The sequence below is a fragment of the Pithys albifrons genome, chromosome 5 (genome assembly GCF_047495875.1).
Source record: "Pithys albifrons albifrons isolate INPA30051 chromosome 5, PitAlb_v1, whole genome shotgun sequence".
NCBI lineage: Eukaryota > Metazoa > Chordata > Aves > Passeriformes > Thamnophilidae > Pithys > Pithys albifrons.
In genome coordinates this window covers 4,451,299-4,469,202 of record NC_092462.1, presented here as the reverse complement: position 1 = coordinate 4,469,202, position 17,904 = coordinate 4,451,299, and the positions used below count along the sequence as shown (strand labels likewise).

The window sequence follows — 17,904 nt, the reverse complement described above, 5'->3', positions numbered from 1 at the left end:
GACCAACTCCATTAAAGGGACTTTGAATCATAGACTCATCCAGGTTGGAAGACACCTTTAAGATCCTCAACCAAGTCGAACCATCAGCCCAGCACTACCACTGTAATCCCTAAACCACATCACCCAGTGGCAGATCCTGATGCCTCCTACACACCTCTGGGGACTGGTGACTGCACCACCTCCCTGGGCTACTGTTCCAAAGTAGTGTTTCATCCTAACAGTGAAAAATTCTTTTAAGATGTGAGAGTGGTGAGGCACTGGCATGGATTGCCCAGGGAAGCTGTGGCTGCCCCATCCCTGGGAGTGTTCCAGACCGGTTTGGATGGGGCTTGGAGCAACCCGTGCTCCTGGAAGGTGTCCCTGACCAGGGCAGGGGGTTGGAACTGTATGGTCTTTAATGTCCCTTCTACCCCAAACAGTTCCGTGATTCTGTGATAAGCTGAGACTCAGATCAAGGCCTTTCCTCCCACCCGCGACCCGGCTTCCTACAGCCTTCTTGCAGGTGGAGAGCCAAAACTGCCCCCCGAGCCTCCTTTCCTCCGCGTTAAACACGTTCTCTCCATCCTTCCCAGGCCTCATTTTCCCTCCCCAGACGCGTTTTCCAGACACGTTTCCCGGCGGGAAGGGCAAAGGCGCTGCCCTCCGAGCCTTGGGCGGGAGCGGGGCCGGGGGAGCGGCCCAGGCCCGGCGCGTCCCCCTCAGAGCCGCTCCCTCCCTCCTTTCCCCTCCCTCTCTCCTTTCCCTCTTCTCCGCCCTCGCTCCCTCCTCCCCTCCGGCGCGGCCGTGACGCTGCGCTCGCCCATTGGGCGGTTCAATAGTCGCGGGCTGCTTGAACGGCGCGGGCGGCTGAACGCGCCCGCCCGGCCCCGCGCCCCGGCCCCGGCCCGGCCCCGCCGCTGCCGCCGCGGTGTTCCCGGTGTGCGCCCCGGCTGCCGCGGCCATGCTGGCGGAGCAGGAGAACCAGGAGAACGTGCCCCCGCCGGGCGGCAAAGCGGCGGCACCGCCGCCCGCCAAGCCCCGCGTGGCGCTGGGCGTGCTGCGGGGCCCGGGGCTGCCGCTGCAGGTGAGGCGAGGGGGAACGGGAGCGGGGCTGTGGGGGAACGGGAACGGGAGCGGGACTGTGGGGCCGCGGAGTCGCCGCTGCAGGTGAGGCGCAGGGGAACGGGAGCGGGGCTGTGGGGGAACGGGAACGGGAACGGGAGCGGGACTGTGGGGCCGCGGAGTCGCCGCTGCAGGTGAGGCGCGGGGGAACGGGAGCGGGGCTGTGGGGGAACGGGAACGGGAGCGGGACTGTGGGGCCGCGGAGTCGCCGCTGCAGGTGAGGCGCGGGGAAACGGAAGCGAGGTTGCGGGGGAACGGGAGGGGGACTGGGGGAACGGAAGCGGGAGCGGGGCTGTGGGACCGCGGAGCCGCCGCTGCAGGTGAGGCGCGGGGGAACGGGAACGGGAGTGGGGCTGCGCGGCCGGCACTGACCGCCGCTCTCCCCACAGGCGGCGCGGGGGAAAGGGCTGCGGGGGAAAGGGCAGCGGGGCTGCGGGCTGGTGCTCACCGCCGCTCTCCCCACAGGCGGCGCGGGGCGGCTGCGAGTGCCATGCGGCGCCGGCGAGGCTCCATCCGCAGCCCTTCACCATCGCTGTGGACGAGCCCGATGGCGAGCGGCCCCGGCGGCAGCGGGGCCCGGCGGGGCACAAGGAGCAGGAGGCGGCCATGGGGCTGCGAGAGGCCGTGTGTGCTCTGGGCGAGCGGCGGCCGCTGGCCCCGCTGGGCAACGCCATGGACCTGAGCTTCGGTACGTGGTGACACCCCCGGCCACGACACGCCTGTCCCAGGCCGCGCCGGGTCTTGTGCCGAGCGCGGGCAGGGAATGGTTCCCAGGTGCAGGCCCCGGGACAGCATGTGACACAGACTGGAGGTCCCCAGAGCACGGTGTGACACTGTCTGGAGGTCCCCGGGCAGGGTGGGACACAGACCGGAGGTCCCTGGGCAGTCTGGGGCACAGACCGGAGGTCCCTGGGCAGTCTGGGGCACAGACCGGAGGTCCCTGGGCAGTCTGGGGCACAGACCGGAGGTCCCTGGGCAGTCTGGGGCACAGACCGGAGGTCCCTGGGCAGTCTGGGGCACAGACCGGAGGTCCCTGGGCAGTCTGGGGCACAGACCGGAGGTCCCTGGGCAGTCTGGGGCACAGACCGGAGGTCCAGGGGCAATCTGGGACACAGACCGGAGGTCCAGGGACAGTCTGGGACACAGTCGGGCCTAGTTTGCCTCAGGAACCACTTTACTTCCCTTGAACCAAACACACAGTAGCTTTTCAGTCCATTGTCTGAGCCTCTGTGCTTCTATCCCTTGCTATCTTGAGGAAGTTTCATACTTTTAAACTTTATCAGTTCCTCATGAGAGAAATCAGATGAAAGGCAAGAGCAGGCCTTAAATCCTTGCTTTGTTATGACTGCAGAGTTAGAAGGGGACTTTACTCAGGCAGATCCTGAGGTGTAACAGGATTTTTCTCCCTGGAAATACTTTGTAATGGTGCAAGTGCTCTGAGCTCTTCCCAGTATGTAAAAAATGGGAACTGCCTCGTCCATTTTCTGTAACATGAGTGGGAATGTCTGAGGGCTCATTTCATTGTGATCCACTTCTGCAGTCTACCAAAAGCCCTGGGACCCCCAAATCTGTTTTAAGCCACAGTCTAAGCTTTCAGGATCCACATCTATGTAACAAGGTAACACCGGGTGCACTGAGCACTACATAATTGCAAGGGAGTTTTCCATCCTTTTATTCTTAGGGGAAAGAAGAGAGAGGGGAAGGGGAAACTTCCCCTTTGCTGTAACATTTTGGCTTCCTTAGAGCCTCCTGAGCTCCCTGTCTAGCTGAGTGAGCCTGCATGAGTTCCCTGTGCTGTGAGGGAGTGGTCTGATGGTGCCCATTTTAACATGGCTCTTATCCTCTGCTTAGACTCTCCAAGTATTATGGATATTTCAATAACCTCAGAAACTGAAGAGAGAACACCAAACGTTAATAATGTGCCAGACTATATCAGCGAAATCCATACATATCTTAGGGAAATTGAGGTGAGCTGCTGTCTCTTTTCTTGTTTGCATGTAGCTTATGGGGGAGGAGTTTGGGGTTGAGAAATGCCCCTAAGCATGAGTTATTACTACAGGGACTAAATTAGAGCTTGCTGGAAAGGAAGAAAGAAGATACTGTGAACACAAGTCTGGTTTATTGTGCCACGCATGCTGGAAAGCAAGATTACAGAAACACAGCTTACTGATCCCAAACTTACCATGCTTTACTTCTGATTTCTTTAAACTGTCATAAATTGAGCTTAAACTCTTGCTTCTCTACCAGCACTTGGTCCAAACTCAGCTTTACCTGTCATCTAACCCCACAGGTGAAATGCAAGCCTAAAATAGGTTACATGAGGAAGCAACCTGACATCACCAACAGCATGCGGGCTATTCTTGTGGACTGGCTGGTGGAAGTTGGAGAAGAGTACAAACTACAGAATGAAACCCTGCACTTAGCTGTAAATTACATTGATAGGTTTCTTTCTTCAATGTCTGTTTTGAGAGGAAAACTCCAGCTTGTGGGTACTGCAGCTATGCTGCTGGCATCGTAAGTGACATTGCTTCATGTCAAATTCCACCTGCTGGGCTCCTACAGATGGAAATCTTGTGGCTATCACTGTTGTGCTGCCTATGGCTGGACTGACTTGGGAGGGCTTCACACTACAATAAAAGTTCAGGAGTTATCCACCTAAAATCTTTGCAGTTACCTCTGTAGATTGCCCTAGAGTGAGGATTCATCCTTTCCAGCTGTGCAGCAGGCATCTAAACAGTATTTGAAGGAATATGCATAAAGCATGTGAAAAGAAAGTTTTGCTTGCACCAATTACTAGTGTAGTGGGTTCTTCTGGATTTTCAGTAACTCCAAGTCCCAAATTGCGTAGTCCTAAAATAGGAGGTTGTTATAGCTCTCTAATTTCAAATTCTGCTGATTCAAGAGCTATTGAACCAAAAGTAGCAAATTTGGTACCAGAGCCCAGCTACTTCCCAAGTCAGAATTTAAAGGAGCATGCCTGCTTTCATTAAATGTTGCTGGTTATCTGGTTTTCTAGTACTCAATTGTTTACTCATAACTATTTCTCCTGGCAGAAAGTTTGAAGAAATCTACCCTCCTGAAGTAGCCGAGTTTGTCTACATCACAGATGACACCTATACCAAGAAGCAGGTTCTCAGGATGGAGCACTTAATTTTGAAGGTTTTGTCGTTTGACTTGGCAGCTCCAACGATCAACCAGTTCCTCACCCAGTACTTCCTCCACCAGCAGACAGATGCCAAAGTGGAGAGCCTGTCAATGGTCAGTAAGAATGACTTGCTCAGCCCACGTACCTGGAGTGTTCTATTGCAGAGATAGATATGTACAGTATGAAGGGTGTTCCTCCACAAGTGGTGCCACAGTGCTCCCATTGCCACTTACTGTTTGAGATACTCCATTCTTATCACAGGCTGGCACTTGGCCTGGCTCAAGCATGCACATGTACTCAGAGAAGGCAGAGATTACTGAACTTTAAACTTGGGGTAGTTTCACTGCTAGATAGGTATTTCCTTCTCTCTTATCTAAAATTGCCACACATACCCACCCACTTTGGCTAAAAATGACTTTTGTTTTGGTTTTCCCCTCAACAGGCAGCAAGCTCTAAATCCAGAGGCTAATTTCTAAAGCAGAACACAGATAACATTTCAGCTAAAGTTTTAATAAATCCTAACTGTATGGTAGGTACCAGAGTTCCTAAAACAGAAGCCTGGGTTTCGCTGTGCAAAGGTCAGACCGACTACACTCTTTCCTCTAGTTCTTATATACCCCTGAATACAAAATGTGCTGGAAAAACATGTGTTGGAAACACTGTTTGACAGCAGAGGCAGGAGATGCTAAAAGAGAAAATAAGTGGAAACTGATAAAAGATGTTTCCTCCAACTGATTTAGGATTGGAACCTTAGAGTTCCAGTGCAACTGCTAAATGATCTTCCTCTTCCTTTTGGAAATAGATGATTCCCTTTCTTGTTTCCCCTGCAGTACCTTGGGGAGCTGAGTCTAATTGATGCTGATCCTTACCTGAAATACTTGCCATCAGTTATTGCTGCTGCAGCATTTCTTCTAGCAGACTACACACTCACTGGACGAACTTGGGTATGTGCCTTCCTGTGTGTTTAGTGTATTTGTGCACAGTTCTGAACGCTGGAGCTGGGCTGCAGGAATTGCAGCCCCTCCGTGCTCCTGGGCTGTTATTTAGGGATTGGGCCCTGTGGTATTTGAAAAGTGGGACTGGGGGCATTACAGTTTCAACAGGAAACCAAAACCTCCACCAGCAGTTGTCAACAAACAGAAATGTTCAAATGGTCTCTCTTCCTTTCCTTTTTCCCTCAGCCTGAATCCCTATGCAAAGTAACTGGCTACACCCTTGAAGACATCAAGCCTTGCCTCATGGACCTACACAACACCTACCTCAAAGCAGCCCAGCACACACAACAGTCCATAAGGGAAAAGTACAAGAGTACAAAGTGAGTATCTGTAGAGATGTTGGGAAAGGCAGAGGTGTTACACCTGAGTTGTCCTAACCCGTAGCTGCTTGTCAGGGTTTGGGTGTGGGGTGCACCTTGAGTCTTCAGCAGACTCCACTAACCAAATCTACCACCTCAGTGAAATGGTGATCACAGAATCACAGACTATTCTGAGGTGGAAGGGACCCACAAGGATCATCGAGTCCAACTCAAGTCAATGGCCTGTACAGGGGATTGAACCCATGACCTTGGCATTATTACAACCAAGTTTTAACCAACTGAGCTAATCTCAGGGTGATGAGACTCCCCAGGCTTTTGCACAGTGATTTGTTGAACAATACTTGATGTTCTGTTGTTGCCTGAACTGTCAAGTGGAAGCTGGAGGAATTTCCTTGACATTCCTACAGTTGGTGATACCTGATGCACCTAAAAATCTGTGTGGGCATGGCAGCCAACAAGCCCCCAGAGTGTTTCCTGCCTTGTGGGAAGTGTGCTTTGCTGCAGAGTGCATGCTGCTCTTTGTGGTGACTGGAGCAAGATGACACCCTGCATCTCTTTTTCCCCTTTATAGGTACCACGAAGTATCGCTTATTGACCCACCAGAGACACTAAACTTATTTTAATAATCAAGAGACTGATCTTTTTGAGAGATGTATATTACCAGGAAATGACGTACAGTTTGAAATGTGGTTCGGAATTCTCGATGTGATCACTCAGAATACAGGCTTTGATGACTTTAACTATGAAGTTTACCTTCATGAGGGTTTAATGCAAATCTTTTGTACATGCAATCTTGTTAAGAGTTTTAGCCATGTTTTTATCCAAATGTTCTCTTCAGGCCCAGAATTAACCATGCAGACCATGTGAAGTCTGAGACTGCCTATCTACTTTTAGCCTAAATGTTAATATTAGGGGTACACTTTTATAGTAGGGCTTTTTCTCCTTCTGGGTAAGAAAGACTTGGACTCCACAGCAGTATTTGTAGCATTTTTATACTGTCTAGTTTAAACTGAGTCTTAGCATAGATCCAAAATGTGGCTTAATGACTATAATACTGGAAGAAACTGGCTTTGAGGAGAACACCTTGCTGGAGTAGACTCGTGAGCCTCTTTAGGATGTACCTTGATTGCTGTATAATGTAGTGCCAGAACTTCATCAGGCTAAGACTCCTCCACCAGTTCACACTTCTCGCTGTGTAGAAAATGGTCTTGCTACAGGTATTTTCTAGTCCATGTGTAAAACTGATACTAATTTAAACCCACGGAGTTCCCAGTGACATGTTAGCTGTCCCAAAGGCCATCAGTACCTACTAAAACAATTAGTCCTCAGTCAGTTTACCTTGTACCTCTTTAAGGGTGGTGGAGGGATTAAACTGCAGGAGAGTGAACTACTGCTCTGTGCCCTCAAGAGGAGGGAAAGTCTTCTGGTGTGGGTGGGCTACATGCAGAATTATATGAATTCTGTACACCCCTCATGCTCAGAAAGAGTTCTTGTGCATCACACAGCAAAAATGTAAACCCACTGGTTGTAATTTTCCTTAGTTCTGGGACCATTACTTGAGCAAACATACTCAGCATTAGATCCACTGGATGTTTACCTGCAGCCTGGGTAAATGGAGTGATGTACCTGCTGTTCTCTGCATGTGAAGCAGTGAGTGCACAGAAATGGGTTGAATTAAGCCATTTCCAGGTTGGCTAATAAACAGTTTTTGTATCTGATGCTGGTGGTCTTGCTAATAACTTCAAACCACTGAGAAGTACTGCCATCTTAAACTGGCATTCATTTCTAAAGCTTTCTGGCAAGGTGAAACCTGTGCCTCTTTGACTTGAAGTTGGTTCAATGCTGTCTGTGTGCTTATCCGGGCACCCAGCAGTGAGCAGTACAAACTCCTCACAGATGTCCAACAGCTGTCAGGGTGTGGGCTACTTACATTTGTTAAAAATCCTCAGCCCTCTGTGAAGTTGGCACATGTTAATGTGAGACAACTCATAGGTCTCATCTCAGCAGCTACAAACTTACTGTTCTGCCCCACCCCTGCAGTCTGAGCCCTCCCTGAACCACCTCAGTTACAAAACTGATCGAGTGGTGCTTATCCAGCCAAAATATGCAGCAGAGGTAGCCCTTTTTGGCCTATCTGAGCTTCTTTGGATGCACTTGGACTTTCATGTGTGTTCTAAAGTTTAATGGAAGAACAGGATTTCATCGGTGACTAGCTTTTATTTAGCTTCATTTCATTAGGTTACCCTGAAAAGCTAAAACTAACAGGGGGCAGCCTGGGCAATGTATCATGTCTGGTGCTTAGAATTGGAAACACTCTAATCTTGCAAGGGAGGGAGTTTGTATCTACAGGAATGTGTTTTCCACGTTTATGACCTTGGAAGTGTAACTCTCAATGCTGACTGGCAGTTTCTACTTGAAGACAACAGGCCACAAAGCTCTTCCTCAGAAAAACTGGGTTCTGTCTTCTCTTTCCTTTCTGTGATGCATTCCAAGACCAGGGATAAATATGAACACTGGAAAGAGGGTAATTTAAAGGAAACTTATTGAACTGTTTTCCCCTGAACAGAGCAAGTAGCAGTAATTAGGTGAAGGGACTTGAGGGGGTTTTACTATTAATTTACTGCTTAATGAAATACCTTTGCTCTAGTTTCAAGGGAAATTGTTCCATTACTGTTACAGTAACAGAGAGAAAAATTCCATTCTCCCTCAGCTTTGCTTTCACCATATCAACATGACTTCCTCTACAGCCTAACAAAAAGCTGCAGTCATGGCCTGGCATCTCTGCCCAGCATGACTGTGTTCCCCCTTCCTCATGGGCAGCTGTTCCTGCTGCAGTAAGTACTATATTTTTCCATCCTCTCGTTTTCTGAAGTTAGCATGGGACAATTCCAGCTTTTCCTACTAAGCTTTGACCAAAATACCCCAGATTGTACTGTACTACTGTTAAGCCTAATCATCAACTCCTCCTTTCAAATGGAGGGCTCTAAGGAGTGTAGCGATGAGATGTTACGTGTGAGTGAAACAGCAGTGCAAACACTGTTCTTTTTTCTCAAGAAGTTTACAGTCTTGTGGTACCACAGAATTAAGAAGAAACTGCATCTTCATCCATTTTTATACTCAGGACAGTGACTTTGGGTTGGAAGAACTAAGAAAACACACTGGTTTGGCTCCTGCTGGAGGAAAGGTTTGGCATGGTGGTCCCATTCCAAAAGAGCACACCCTGATGAAAGCTTTGCATGGCTGCAGACATTTTGTATTTTCTTTTACATGAAATTTTTAACTTGATTTGGAAAATGTAACATTTGCAACAGTAACTTCTCTCCTGTTCCAGCTGATGTAATACTGAGGTCACCTGTAAAATAGCCCCACTTCACTCTTGTAAATATGTGTGTGTTTCCAATGTGACTTGTTCTCAAACAAAGCGCCCAGATCAGATATTTTGGAACCTTCCTTGTCTCTGTTTTGCCCAGTCCTAAGTTCACAGCATAATTCTTTGCCTGTAAGTTCAAGAAGCATTCCTGTCTGTTGCATGTAATATTTAATTAAACTTTTTAAGAAACTCCACTGCTGAAGTATGAGTTGCTTCTCTATTATCTTGCAGAAGTTCTGTGCTAGTTTGTTAAGTACATGAATTTCTGTTGATGAATTTGTACAAAGCAGTTTGAGTAAAAGGTAACATGGAGTGATATGGGCAAGAAGGTCTCAGGCATGGCACAACACTTGCCCTGTGGAAGAATGTTCTAAGGTATGAAACTGTTCCAAGGTGTGTCAATAGCCACCTTCAGAAACTTTACCTTTGGTATTAAACTTTTACCACCTGAACTCTGTGCACAGGCTGTTTTGTTAAGGAAATGATGCATTTTGTATCTGCCCTTCAGGTTGTGGAGCTTGAGACAGTTCAAGTTAACTAGTGGGTTTTTCCTGCAGCTGGCTGCCAACCATGGTATTTGTTACAGGCAAAATTTTTTTTTTAAAGCTGTGTACAATAGTTTTAACACAAACATAAAAGCAGAACCAGAGATAGGGGGGGAGGAAATAAAATTATCTACAAAAATAAGTTCAGTAATAGACCAAATTCCATATTGTACAGCACTTCTGCAGGAGGGGTGATGGCTTTATCGAGCTCTCTTCTTTCTTCTCCTTTTGTTAAATGCTTTCTTAGTTGTATTTTCTGCTTTTGTGCTCGTCTGTGCTCTGTGATCAAACAACATTTGTATCAAACAACTGTACTGAACAGTTTTACTGTTTAAAAAGAACACATGATGATCATCCATAACGGGGCACCCACCCACCACAGTTAGTCCAAAGTTAATTTCTAGCAGTTTCCAGGGCTAGTGCAGGGATACAGCAGCAAACCTCACTCTGGGAGGTAAAACTTTACATGGGCTCTCATGTAGCATGTAGAATCTCTGCAACATCTCTATGGAGACACTGACTGAAACCCACTCCCTTTGGAATGGCCGAGGTTAGTCAAGTATCAGTAACTATTGCAGGCAGCTGCAGCCCAGCCAGGCCTGGCCTCTCAGGACAGGAGTGAATTAGCCTGGATTTAAACTTCCTTACTCTCAGTTATCTCAGAGTCCCTTTGATCAATTGACACTTTCTTGGCCTTGCCAATATCCTGTCCTTCCTGAAGATAGTCCTCATAAACTCCTTTTCCTCCTAATTTCACAGGATGGTTACCTTGTTTTTCTTGATAGTTCCTGTGGTTCCAGAATGACAACCTCTTCCTCCTCGCTGTCAGACACTACAATAGGTTCATCTAAAAAGCAAACAACCCAATCAACAATAAATTGGTGATCAGTTTTGTACAAACAACTTCTGTAATAACCACAGCATTTTTAAAGAAACATTCACATTGGCTTATTTGGAGCCTTTCCTTTACTACAGAAATCAGGTTTTGAAGAGAGGTGACCAGGTGAAGTAGAAGCAGCAAATGTGTGAAGTGATTACAATAATTTTTTCTTGTTAAGAACCCTTTCACATTTTAATCCTAGACTGTTAATAAAGTGATTTAATATGCATATCTGATATTGAGATCAACAAATGCTTACCCTTCTTAGTTTCACTCATCACGCTTGTATCCTCAGTTTCTGTCTTCTGACACTCAAAAGCAGCTGCTTCACTTTCACCTTCCTCTTCTGCTGCTTCTTCCTTCTCAGATTCTTCAAGGTCTCCCCAGGAGTTCTCTATTCCTTCCCCAATTTGGGCTGTCCCAGCAGTGTGCAATATTGGATTGGCAAAACTGTTAAGTTAAGAAAAATCTTGGTGTTTGCTGTTAAAACTCAGCATTCTGAGAGCAAACCAGTTTGGTTTTTAAGCTGTATCTTTTTCTCCCTGGGGGAGAACAGCCCTAAAGTGGAGTTCAAGCGCCACTTCTCCAGTTACTGTAACAATCACAGTTCTGACCTCAGTTTTGCACTTTATGCAGGAAATTGTTACCTAAAAGCAGAACTAAACCCAAGATAATGTTGTTTCCTCTGAAGGCTGTCTGGCTCCCTAAGCTGTGAGGCATCTTAGATGTGTGTTTAGCTTGTAGCAGTGTTAATAAGGGCATGGGAAAAGCCTGGTTTTCCCCTGGCTGTTACCCCAGAAAAAGATACGCCTCAGAAGGAGGGTCAGCTTGAGCAATGGTCTCTCCTGCTTGTTCTTCCACGTTGTTTGTATCAACAGCAGCACCCTCTGTTTTGAAGGCAGTGATCCTTTGGTTCGGGATGGATTCCGCAAAGCCAAACTTCCCACCTTCTTTCCTAGTCATTCAGGGACAGCCATTATTTCAGGATGTTTCACACCTAAAAATGGTTTCTCATTTTCAAACTCAAATATATACATACTACTTAAAACATTAAATATAATAAAACTATTGACAATCTCAAACAATTTCCTGCTCAAACTACAGGTTACTTTTTAGTTAATTTCTTAAAAATACCTGTTTGCTTCCCTTCCCAAACACTTACCTGGCTTTGTGGTCGTTTTCCAGGGCCTTCTGAATGAGTTCTGTTATTTCTGCAACCTTGACAGCTGTTATTTTACTGCATCTCAGAATCTGTGTGTTACACACACAACAGTTTACAACCAGGAAAACAAGATGTTTTTAAGAAAAACTGTAGAACATCAGAGGAATCACAAACAGTTAAATCACAGGAATCAAAACACACTTAAAATATGGCACCTTAGCATGAGGGATTGGATTCATTAAGAGTTATGCAAAAGGTTAATAGAACAGCTGTCAGCCTTTCCTCAGAGTGCAATTGGAAATAATTTGAAGACTTTCTCAGCCAAAGCACAGAGAGAAAACCAAGGTTGCATATCTGACCCCAAACTCTGCCTTTTCTACATTTCTTCTGCAGCATGGCCCACAGTGCTATGCTCTCCACTAAAAACACATAATCTTTTCCACTAAAATCAGACAATTAATATCTTAGCTTCCAAATGTCAGGGATATTTCAGTACCAAGATTGCAGCACAGGAGTGAGTTGATACACCACAGAAGGGGTGGTCAAGGCAAAGGTTTACCTGGTCCTGCACCAGCATAACCACTCCACTGGACTGGATGGTACAAATTTCACGGTGTTTGTTCATGGCAATCACAAGGAGCCCATCCATGACACGCTCCTCACGCTCACTTGGATCCACCAACAAATAGGTCCTAGAATCAGAAATGCAGGAAACAGGAAAGGTTTGAGGAAAGTTACTACCCTTAAAACTAAAAGGTGTAGGTTTCCATATTACTAACTATGGGTGTGCTCCCCCTAGAAAATTTTCTGCATCACCTGTGGAAAGCTGCTGGTTAGTTACTCTGTGCAGAACACACAGAGATTTCCCCCTGGTGTTTTACTTCAGATAAAATCTTTTAAGAAATCAGCTTGTCAATACAAGTATTTTTAGGACTTTTCTATGTTTGAAATAAATTCTGCAGAATTAACAATAAGCTGTTGCTGTCAAAAGACTTCAAAATCTTACCCTTGATGGAAGAAGGCAAAACTGACACAAATGGGCATGTGGTGGATACTCAGGGGGACAGGATCCCGCTCCTCAGGAGTGTACTTGGAAAGGAATCGGCCCAGAATACAGTTATTTATGAAACACATTTAATTTTAAAAGGACAGACTTTACAAAGATATTTAAAACACGCACAAAAACTTACCACAGTAACTTCCTCTCCTTGCACAGACACATCTGGTCTGCGAAAATGACACAGAGCCACAATTCCTGCTATGCTGGCAGCATCAGTGATGTTCCCATCGTGGTTTAACAGGTGCATGTCCAGGCGAATTTGCCAAACCTGGGAAAAATACACACCTGCCTGGTAATCCCCCCAATGATTCTACAGAAGTTACTGGTTTTCAAAACAAGTTCATTTTTTGAACTATAAAAAGAACCAGCATATATTCCTCAGGTCTCTGCTTAACAAGATGAAAGATCTCAGTGTATTCCAATACACCCACTGTGCCAGATTTAATTATGAGAAAATACATAACTCTTCAGTACAATTAAAACCTTATTCTGCAAGGAAATATTCGAGTCTACAGGGGCCCAACTACTTCAGAAAACCTATGCAGATATTTAGGCTAAAAATACCTGTCAAGTCAGATGTGTGGATCATTATATGAACCTAAAATCAGCACTTCTATTTTCCAAACAGAAACCACCTTAAAATCAGACTGTGAACATCTTTTAGTTTAAACCCACTAGAAATTAGCAGGGTTTCCTACCTTTTCACCAGCAACCACGCAGAGAGATTCAGTGTCTATACATTTGGAATCTCTCAGGCACCGCTCCAGTAGTCTGTTCACTGACACCAGTAACTCAGATTGCCTGTTAAAATTAACACAAAATAAGTATGATCATGCTTATAAAGAGAGTGGCTCTCATGTCATCGTTGTTTTAAGACAGCTCCATACCTGCCAGGCTCCAGCCCAGGTGCAGCCATGGGGGAGAGCTCCAGGTTAAAGAAGAGCACACCTTCTGTAGGCCGATTTGGCTTGGGGCAAACAAGTTCACATGAGACCTGTGCGAGAACCCTGCGAAGGTAAACAAACCACCAGGTCACAGAACTTGCCAGGAAAAAGAAAAATCTCCTGCTACTAGAAACAAAATAACATACTTGGGGAAAAAGTGTGCAATTAGGGTGTTAGTTTGTAACTCTTGCTCCTAACAGTTTCTCCTTCAGTGCTTCCCTACATATTTAATCCCTGATCAACAATGGGAAGGAGCAAATGTAGGAATTAGAACACACTCCCATCCTTTGGGATTAAAATCTGACACCAGCACATGAGAAACTGTTATTAAATACTTATATAAGTGCACATATTTCACTTTTCCATGGTTGTTTGACTTGTGGAAGAACGTGAAATGCAAGATCAGTGTGTAAAGGGATGAAAACCCAGTACTTTTGCAATTCATAAATTATTTGTCATTATAAGTAACATGGAAGCCTCATCATTTCCCAGTACTCCCCCACAGTCCTCCACGTGAATTACTGTCCCATTTTGGTTCTGACAGCTGAGCTGTCGGTGCAGAGTTCTGTATGAATTCCACTCCTGGACAGCTCTGCATGGATCCCACTGCTGGGACAGCTCTGTATGGATCCCACTGCCAGGACAGCTCCGTATGGATCCCACTGCTGGGACAGCTCTGTATGAATCCCACTGCCGGGACAGCTCTGTATGGATCCCACTGCTGGGACAGCTCTGTATGGATCCCACTGCTGGGACAGCCCCGTATGGATCCCACTGCTGGGACAGCTCTGTATGGATCCCATTGCCGGAACAGTTCTGTATGGATCCCACTGCTGGGACAGCTCTGTATGGATCCCACTGCTGGGACAGCCCCGTATGGATCCCACTGCTGGGACAGCTCTGTATGGATCCCACTGCTGGGACAGCTCTGTATGGATCCCACTCCGGGACAGCTCTGTATGGATCCCACTGGTGGGACAGCTCTGTATGGATCCCACTGCTGGGACAGCTCTGTATGGATCCCAGTGCTGGGACAGCTCCGTATGGATCCCACTGCTGGGACAGCCCTGTATGGATCCCACTGCCGGGACAGCTCCCTATGGATCCCACTGCCGGGACAGCTCTGTATGGATCCCACTGCCGGGACAGCTCCCTATGGATCCCACTGCCGGGACAGCTCTGTATGGATCCCACTGCCGGGACAGCTCCCTATGGATCCCACTGCCGGGACAGCTCTGCATGGATCCCACTGCTGGGACAGCTCCCTATGGATCCCACTGCCGGGACAGCTCTGTATGGATCCCACTGCCGGGACAGCTCCCTATGGATCCCACTGCCACTCGACAGCTCTGTATGGATCCCACTGCCAGGACAGCTCTGTATGGATCCCATTGCCGGGACAGTTCTGTATGAATCCCACTGCCAGGACAGCTCCCTATGGATCCCACTGCCAGGACAGCTCTGTATGGATCCCACTGCCGAGACAGCTCCCTATGGATCCCACTGCCAGGACAGCTCTGTGTGGATCCCACTGCCGGGACAGCTCTGCATGGATCCCACTGCTGGGACAGCTCTGTATGGATCCCAGTGCCAGGACAGCTCTGTATGAATCCCACTCCAGGACAGCTCTGTATGGATCCCACTCCGGGACAGCTCTGTATGGATCCCACTCCGGGACAGCTCTGGATGGATCCCACTCCGGGACAGCTCTGGATGGATCCCACTGCCAGGACAGCCCTGTATGGATCCCACTCCGGGACAGCTCTGGATGAATCCCATTGCCAGGATAACTCTGTATGAATCCCACTGCCGGGACAGCTCTGTATGGATCCCACTGCTGGGACAGCCCCGTATGGATCCCACTGCCGGGACAGCCCCGTATGGATCCCACTGCCAAGACAGATCCCTATGAATCCCATTCCCAGGATAACTCTGTATGAATCCCACTGCCGGGACAGACCTGTATGGATCCCACTGCCGGGACAGCTCCCTATGAATCCCATTGCCAGGATAACTCTGTACGAATCCCACTGCCACTCGGCAGGCCGGGCCCGGGCCCTCCCTCCCCGCGGGGCCCACCTGGTCTTGCCCAGCTCCACGATGCAGCAGCCGCGATCGGCGCCGAACGACACGCGGATGTTGCGGTAGTCGTAGCACTGCCGTCCGTCCAGGCGCTGCGGGAACACAGACAAGACACACAGACAGACACACAGAGCGGGTTAACCCGCCGTGCCCACACGGCATGAGGCAGCGCGGCCCCGCCGCGCTGTAGCCCCCTCGAGCGAGGAAAAGGGCCAGGGCAGGGGGTGGTGGCGGTGGTGGCTGTGCCGGCGCACCTTCCTCTCCTGGATGGCGCGGAGCAGGAAGCGCCGCTCGCAGTTGGAGAGCGGCGTCGCCTTCATGGCCGGGCCGTGAGGGGAAGGCAATGGATGGGCATGGGGATGGGGGGCCGCGCGGCGCGCTTGCGTCATCGCCGCGCGCCATCCGCGCACGCGCCGCGCTCCCCTCAGCCCCGACTGCGCCTTCCCAGCGCCTTCCCGGCGTATTCCCGGCGGGAATTCGGCCTCTCGGGAGCACCGCACCATCCCGGCGCATTCCTGGAGGGAGAGCGGCCCCTCGGGAGCGCCGCGCCATCCCGGCGTATTCCCGGCGGGAATTGGGCCCCTCGGGAGCGCCGCGCCATCCCGGCATATTCCCGGAGCATTCCTGGCGGGAAGGGGGCGCTCCCGCCTCCTGGCCCTGCGCGGGGCATCCCGAAAATCGCTCCGAGTGCCTGAGGGCGTTGTCCTGAGGCTTGGGGCTGTTCCTGTGCCAGGGCCCGACCAACCTCTGGGGGAGGAACGTTTGTTGCCTCATGTCCAAACTAAATCTGCCCCCACCCAGCTTGATGCCGTTCTGTCGCTGGTCACGACAGTGCAGGGCTCGGTGTGTGCCCCTCTGCTGCCCTCCATGAGGGTGCTGAGGAGCTCAGCGAGGCCTCCCCTCAGTCTCCTCTCCAGGCTGAACAAAGTGCCTCAGCCGCTTCTCACGGGGCTGCCCCTCCACGCCCTTCAGCACCCTCGTGGCCCTCCTTTGCACACTCTGCTAGCTTAATTAAAAAAAAAAGCACACATCCCAGGCATTTCTAGTGGTGCATGGTGTTGGGGTGCCCATCCTCCGAGGTGTGGATGCTCCTGCAGCCTTGGGAGGCAGCCGGGCTGGTGGCACAGACAAGGCATCGGTGCAGGCACAAACAGCAACAGCTTCCAACCTGGCAGAACGCCCCTCCCTGGGGTTCTGAGGTGCTGCCCGTAAGTAAAAAGGCCTTTAGCAGTGGCTTTTATGCTTAGTTTGAGTTAAAAAGGTCGATTACTGTGTCTGTTTCAATGAGGCTCAGAGGTGACCTCAGCACTGTCTAGAACTACCTGATGAAGGGCAGTGACCCTTCCCCTGTACTCTGTGTTGGTGAGGCCACACCTGGAGTGTTGTGTTCAGTTCTGGGCCCCTCAGTTCAGGAAAGAGATTGAGGGGCTGGAGCGGGTCCAGAGAAGAGCAACAAGGCTGGAGAAGGGACTGGAGCACAAGTGCTGTGGGGAGAGGCTGAGGGAGCTGGGGTTGTTTAGCCTGGAGAAGAGGAGGCTCAGAGGTGACCTCAGCACTGTCTGGAACTCCCTGAGGGGAAGTTCTGGCCAGGTGGGGGTTGGTCTCTTCTCCCAGGCACTCAGCAATAGGACAAGGGGGCACGATGGGCTCAAGCTCTGCCAGGGAAAATTGAAGTTGGAGATCAGAAAAAAATTCTTTCCAGAAAGAGTAATCAGGCATTGGAATGGGCTGCCCAGAGAGGGGGTGGATTCACCATCCCTGGAGATTTTTAAACTGAGCTTGGCCGTGGCACTGAGTGCCATGATCTGGTAAAGGGACTGGGGTTGGACCAAGGGTTGGACTTGATGATCTCGGAGGTCTTTTCCAACCCAAACAATTCTGTGATTCTTACCAGCATTGCACTCCAGACACTCTGACTTTCCTCACCCCAAGCTTTCAATATCTCACTTACACTGCCTTCTTAAACCTTTTAACATGCTGCAGTTCTGGTGCAAACTAAATAGTGAGTCATGTTTCATAAACTCCAGTTCTGTGCTAGTGAAGACAAAACACTGTGTGATTTTTCCTGTGCCAGTTTTATACTTTCAGTTTGGGATAATGAGTAGAATCAAAAATATTCCGTTTAAAATGGTTTTTATGAGCTTACAGAAAGACCCATTAGGGACAAAAATAAGCAAATAGTTTTCCCAAATGGCACCAAGTGTGAAGCAACATTAAGAAACCAAGTGATGTAACATTTGCAACTTTAGCTGCAAATAGGATAACATTCAGTGTAACATTCTCACTCATCCCAGCTATGT

At 48.9% G+C, this 17,904-nt stretch overlaps 2 protein-coding genes across 2 annotated transcripts; one reads left to right on the top strand and one right to left on the bottom strand.

The window, feature by feature from the left end:
* The first annotated feature begins 827 nt into the window (after positions 1 to 827).
* Positions 828 to 9,125, top strand: CCNA2 (cyclin A2). Its single transcript, XM_071555506.1, has 8 exons — positions 828 to 1,063; positions 1,567 to 1,789; positions 2,953 to 3,068; positions 3,392 to 3,615; positions 4,155 to 4,359; positions 5,077 to 5,190; positions 5,428 to 5,561; positions 6,133 to 9,125. The coding sequence occupies exons 1-8, from the start codon at positions 941 to 943 to the stop codon at positions 6,182 to 6,184; spliced, it is 1,191 nt and encodes a 396-aa protein (XP_071411607.1). The 5' UTR covers positions 828 to 940; the 3' UTR covers positions 6,185 to 9,125.
* Positions 9,126 to 9,507: 382 nt separating this feature from the next.
* EXOSC9 (exosome component 9) lies at positions 9,508 to 15,970 on the bottom strand. Its single transcript, XM_071555505.1, has 12 exons — positions 15,859 to 15,970; positions 15,602 to 15,696; positions 13,466 to 13,585; positions 13,277 to 13,379; positions 12,709 to 12,846; positions 12,525 to 12,607; positions 12,078 to 12,210; positions 11,519 to 11,607; positions 11,165 to 11,311; positions 10,616 to 10,806; positions 10,245 to 10,323; positions 9,508 to 9,755 (listed from the first exon to the last, which is right to left on the bottom strand). The coding sequence occupies exons 1-12, from the start codon at positions 15,922 to 15,924 to the stop codon at positions 9,677 to 9,679; spliced, it is 1,323 nt and encodes a 440-aa protein (XP_071411606.1). The 5' UTR covers positions 15,925 to 15,970; the 3' UTR covers positions 9,508 to 9,676.
* Positions 15,971 to 17,904: the final 1,934 nt, after the last annotated feature.

Bases quoted from the DNA above. Each gene is read 5' to 3' on its own strand.
- CCNA2 (XM_071555506.1), top strand. From the start codon at position 941: ATGCTGGCGGAGCAGGAGAACCAGGAGAACGTGCCCCCGCCGGGCGGC. The intron at 1,790-2,952 runs GTACGTGGTGAC...TCCTCTGCTTAG, and splicing joins CGCCATGGACCTGAGCTTCG to ACTCTCCAAGTATTATGGAT. The intron at 3,069-3,391 runs GTGAGCTGCTGT...CTAACCCCACAG, and splicing joins CATATCTTAGGGAAATTGAG to GTGAAATGCAAGCCTAAAAT.
- EXOSC9 (XM_071555505.1), bottom strand. From the start codon at position 15,924: ATGAAGGCGACGCCGCTCTCCAACTGCGAGCGGCGCTTCCTGCTCCGC. The intron at 15,697-15,858 runs GTGCGCCGGCAC...GTGTTCCCGCAG, and splicing joins GCGCCATCCAGGAGAGGAAG to CGCCTGGACGGACGGCAGTG. The intron at 11,312-11,518 runs GTAAGTGTTTGG...CTGAATGACTAG, and splicing joins GAAAACGACCACAAAGCCAG to GAAAGAAGGTGGGAAGTTTG.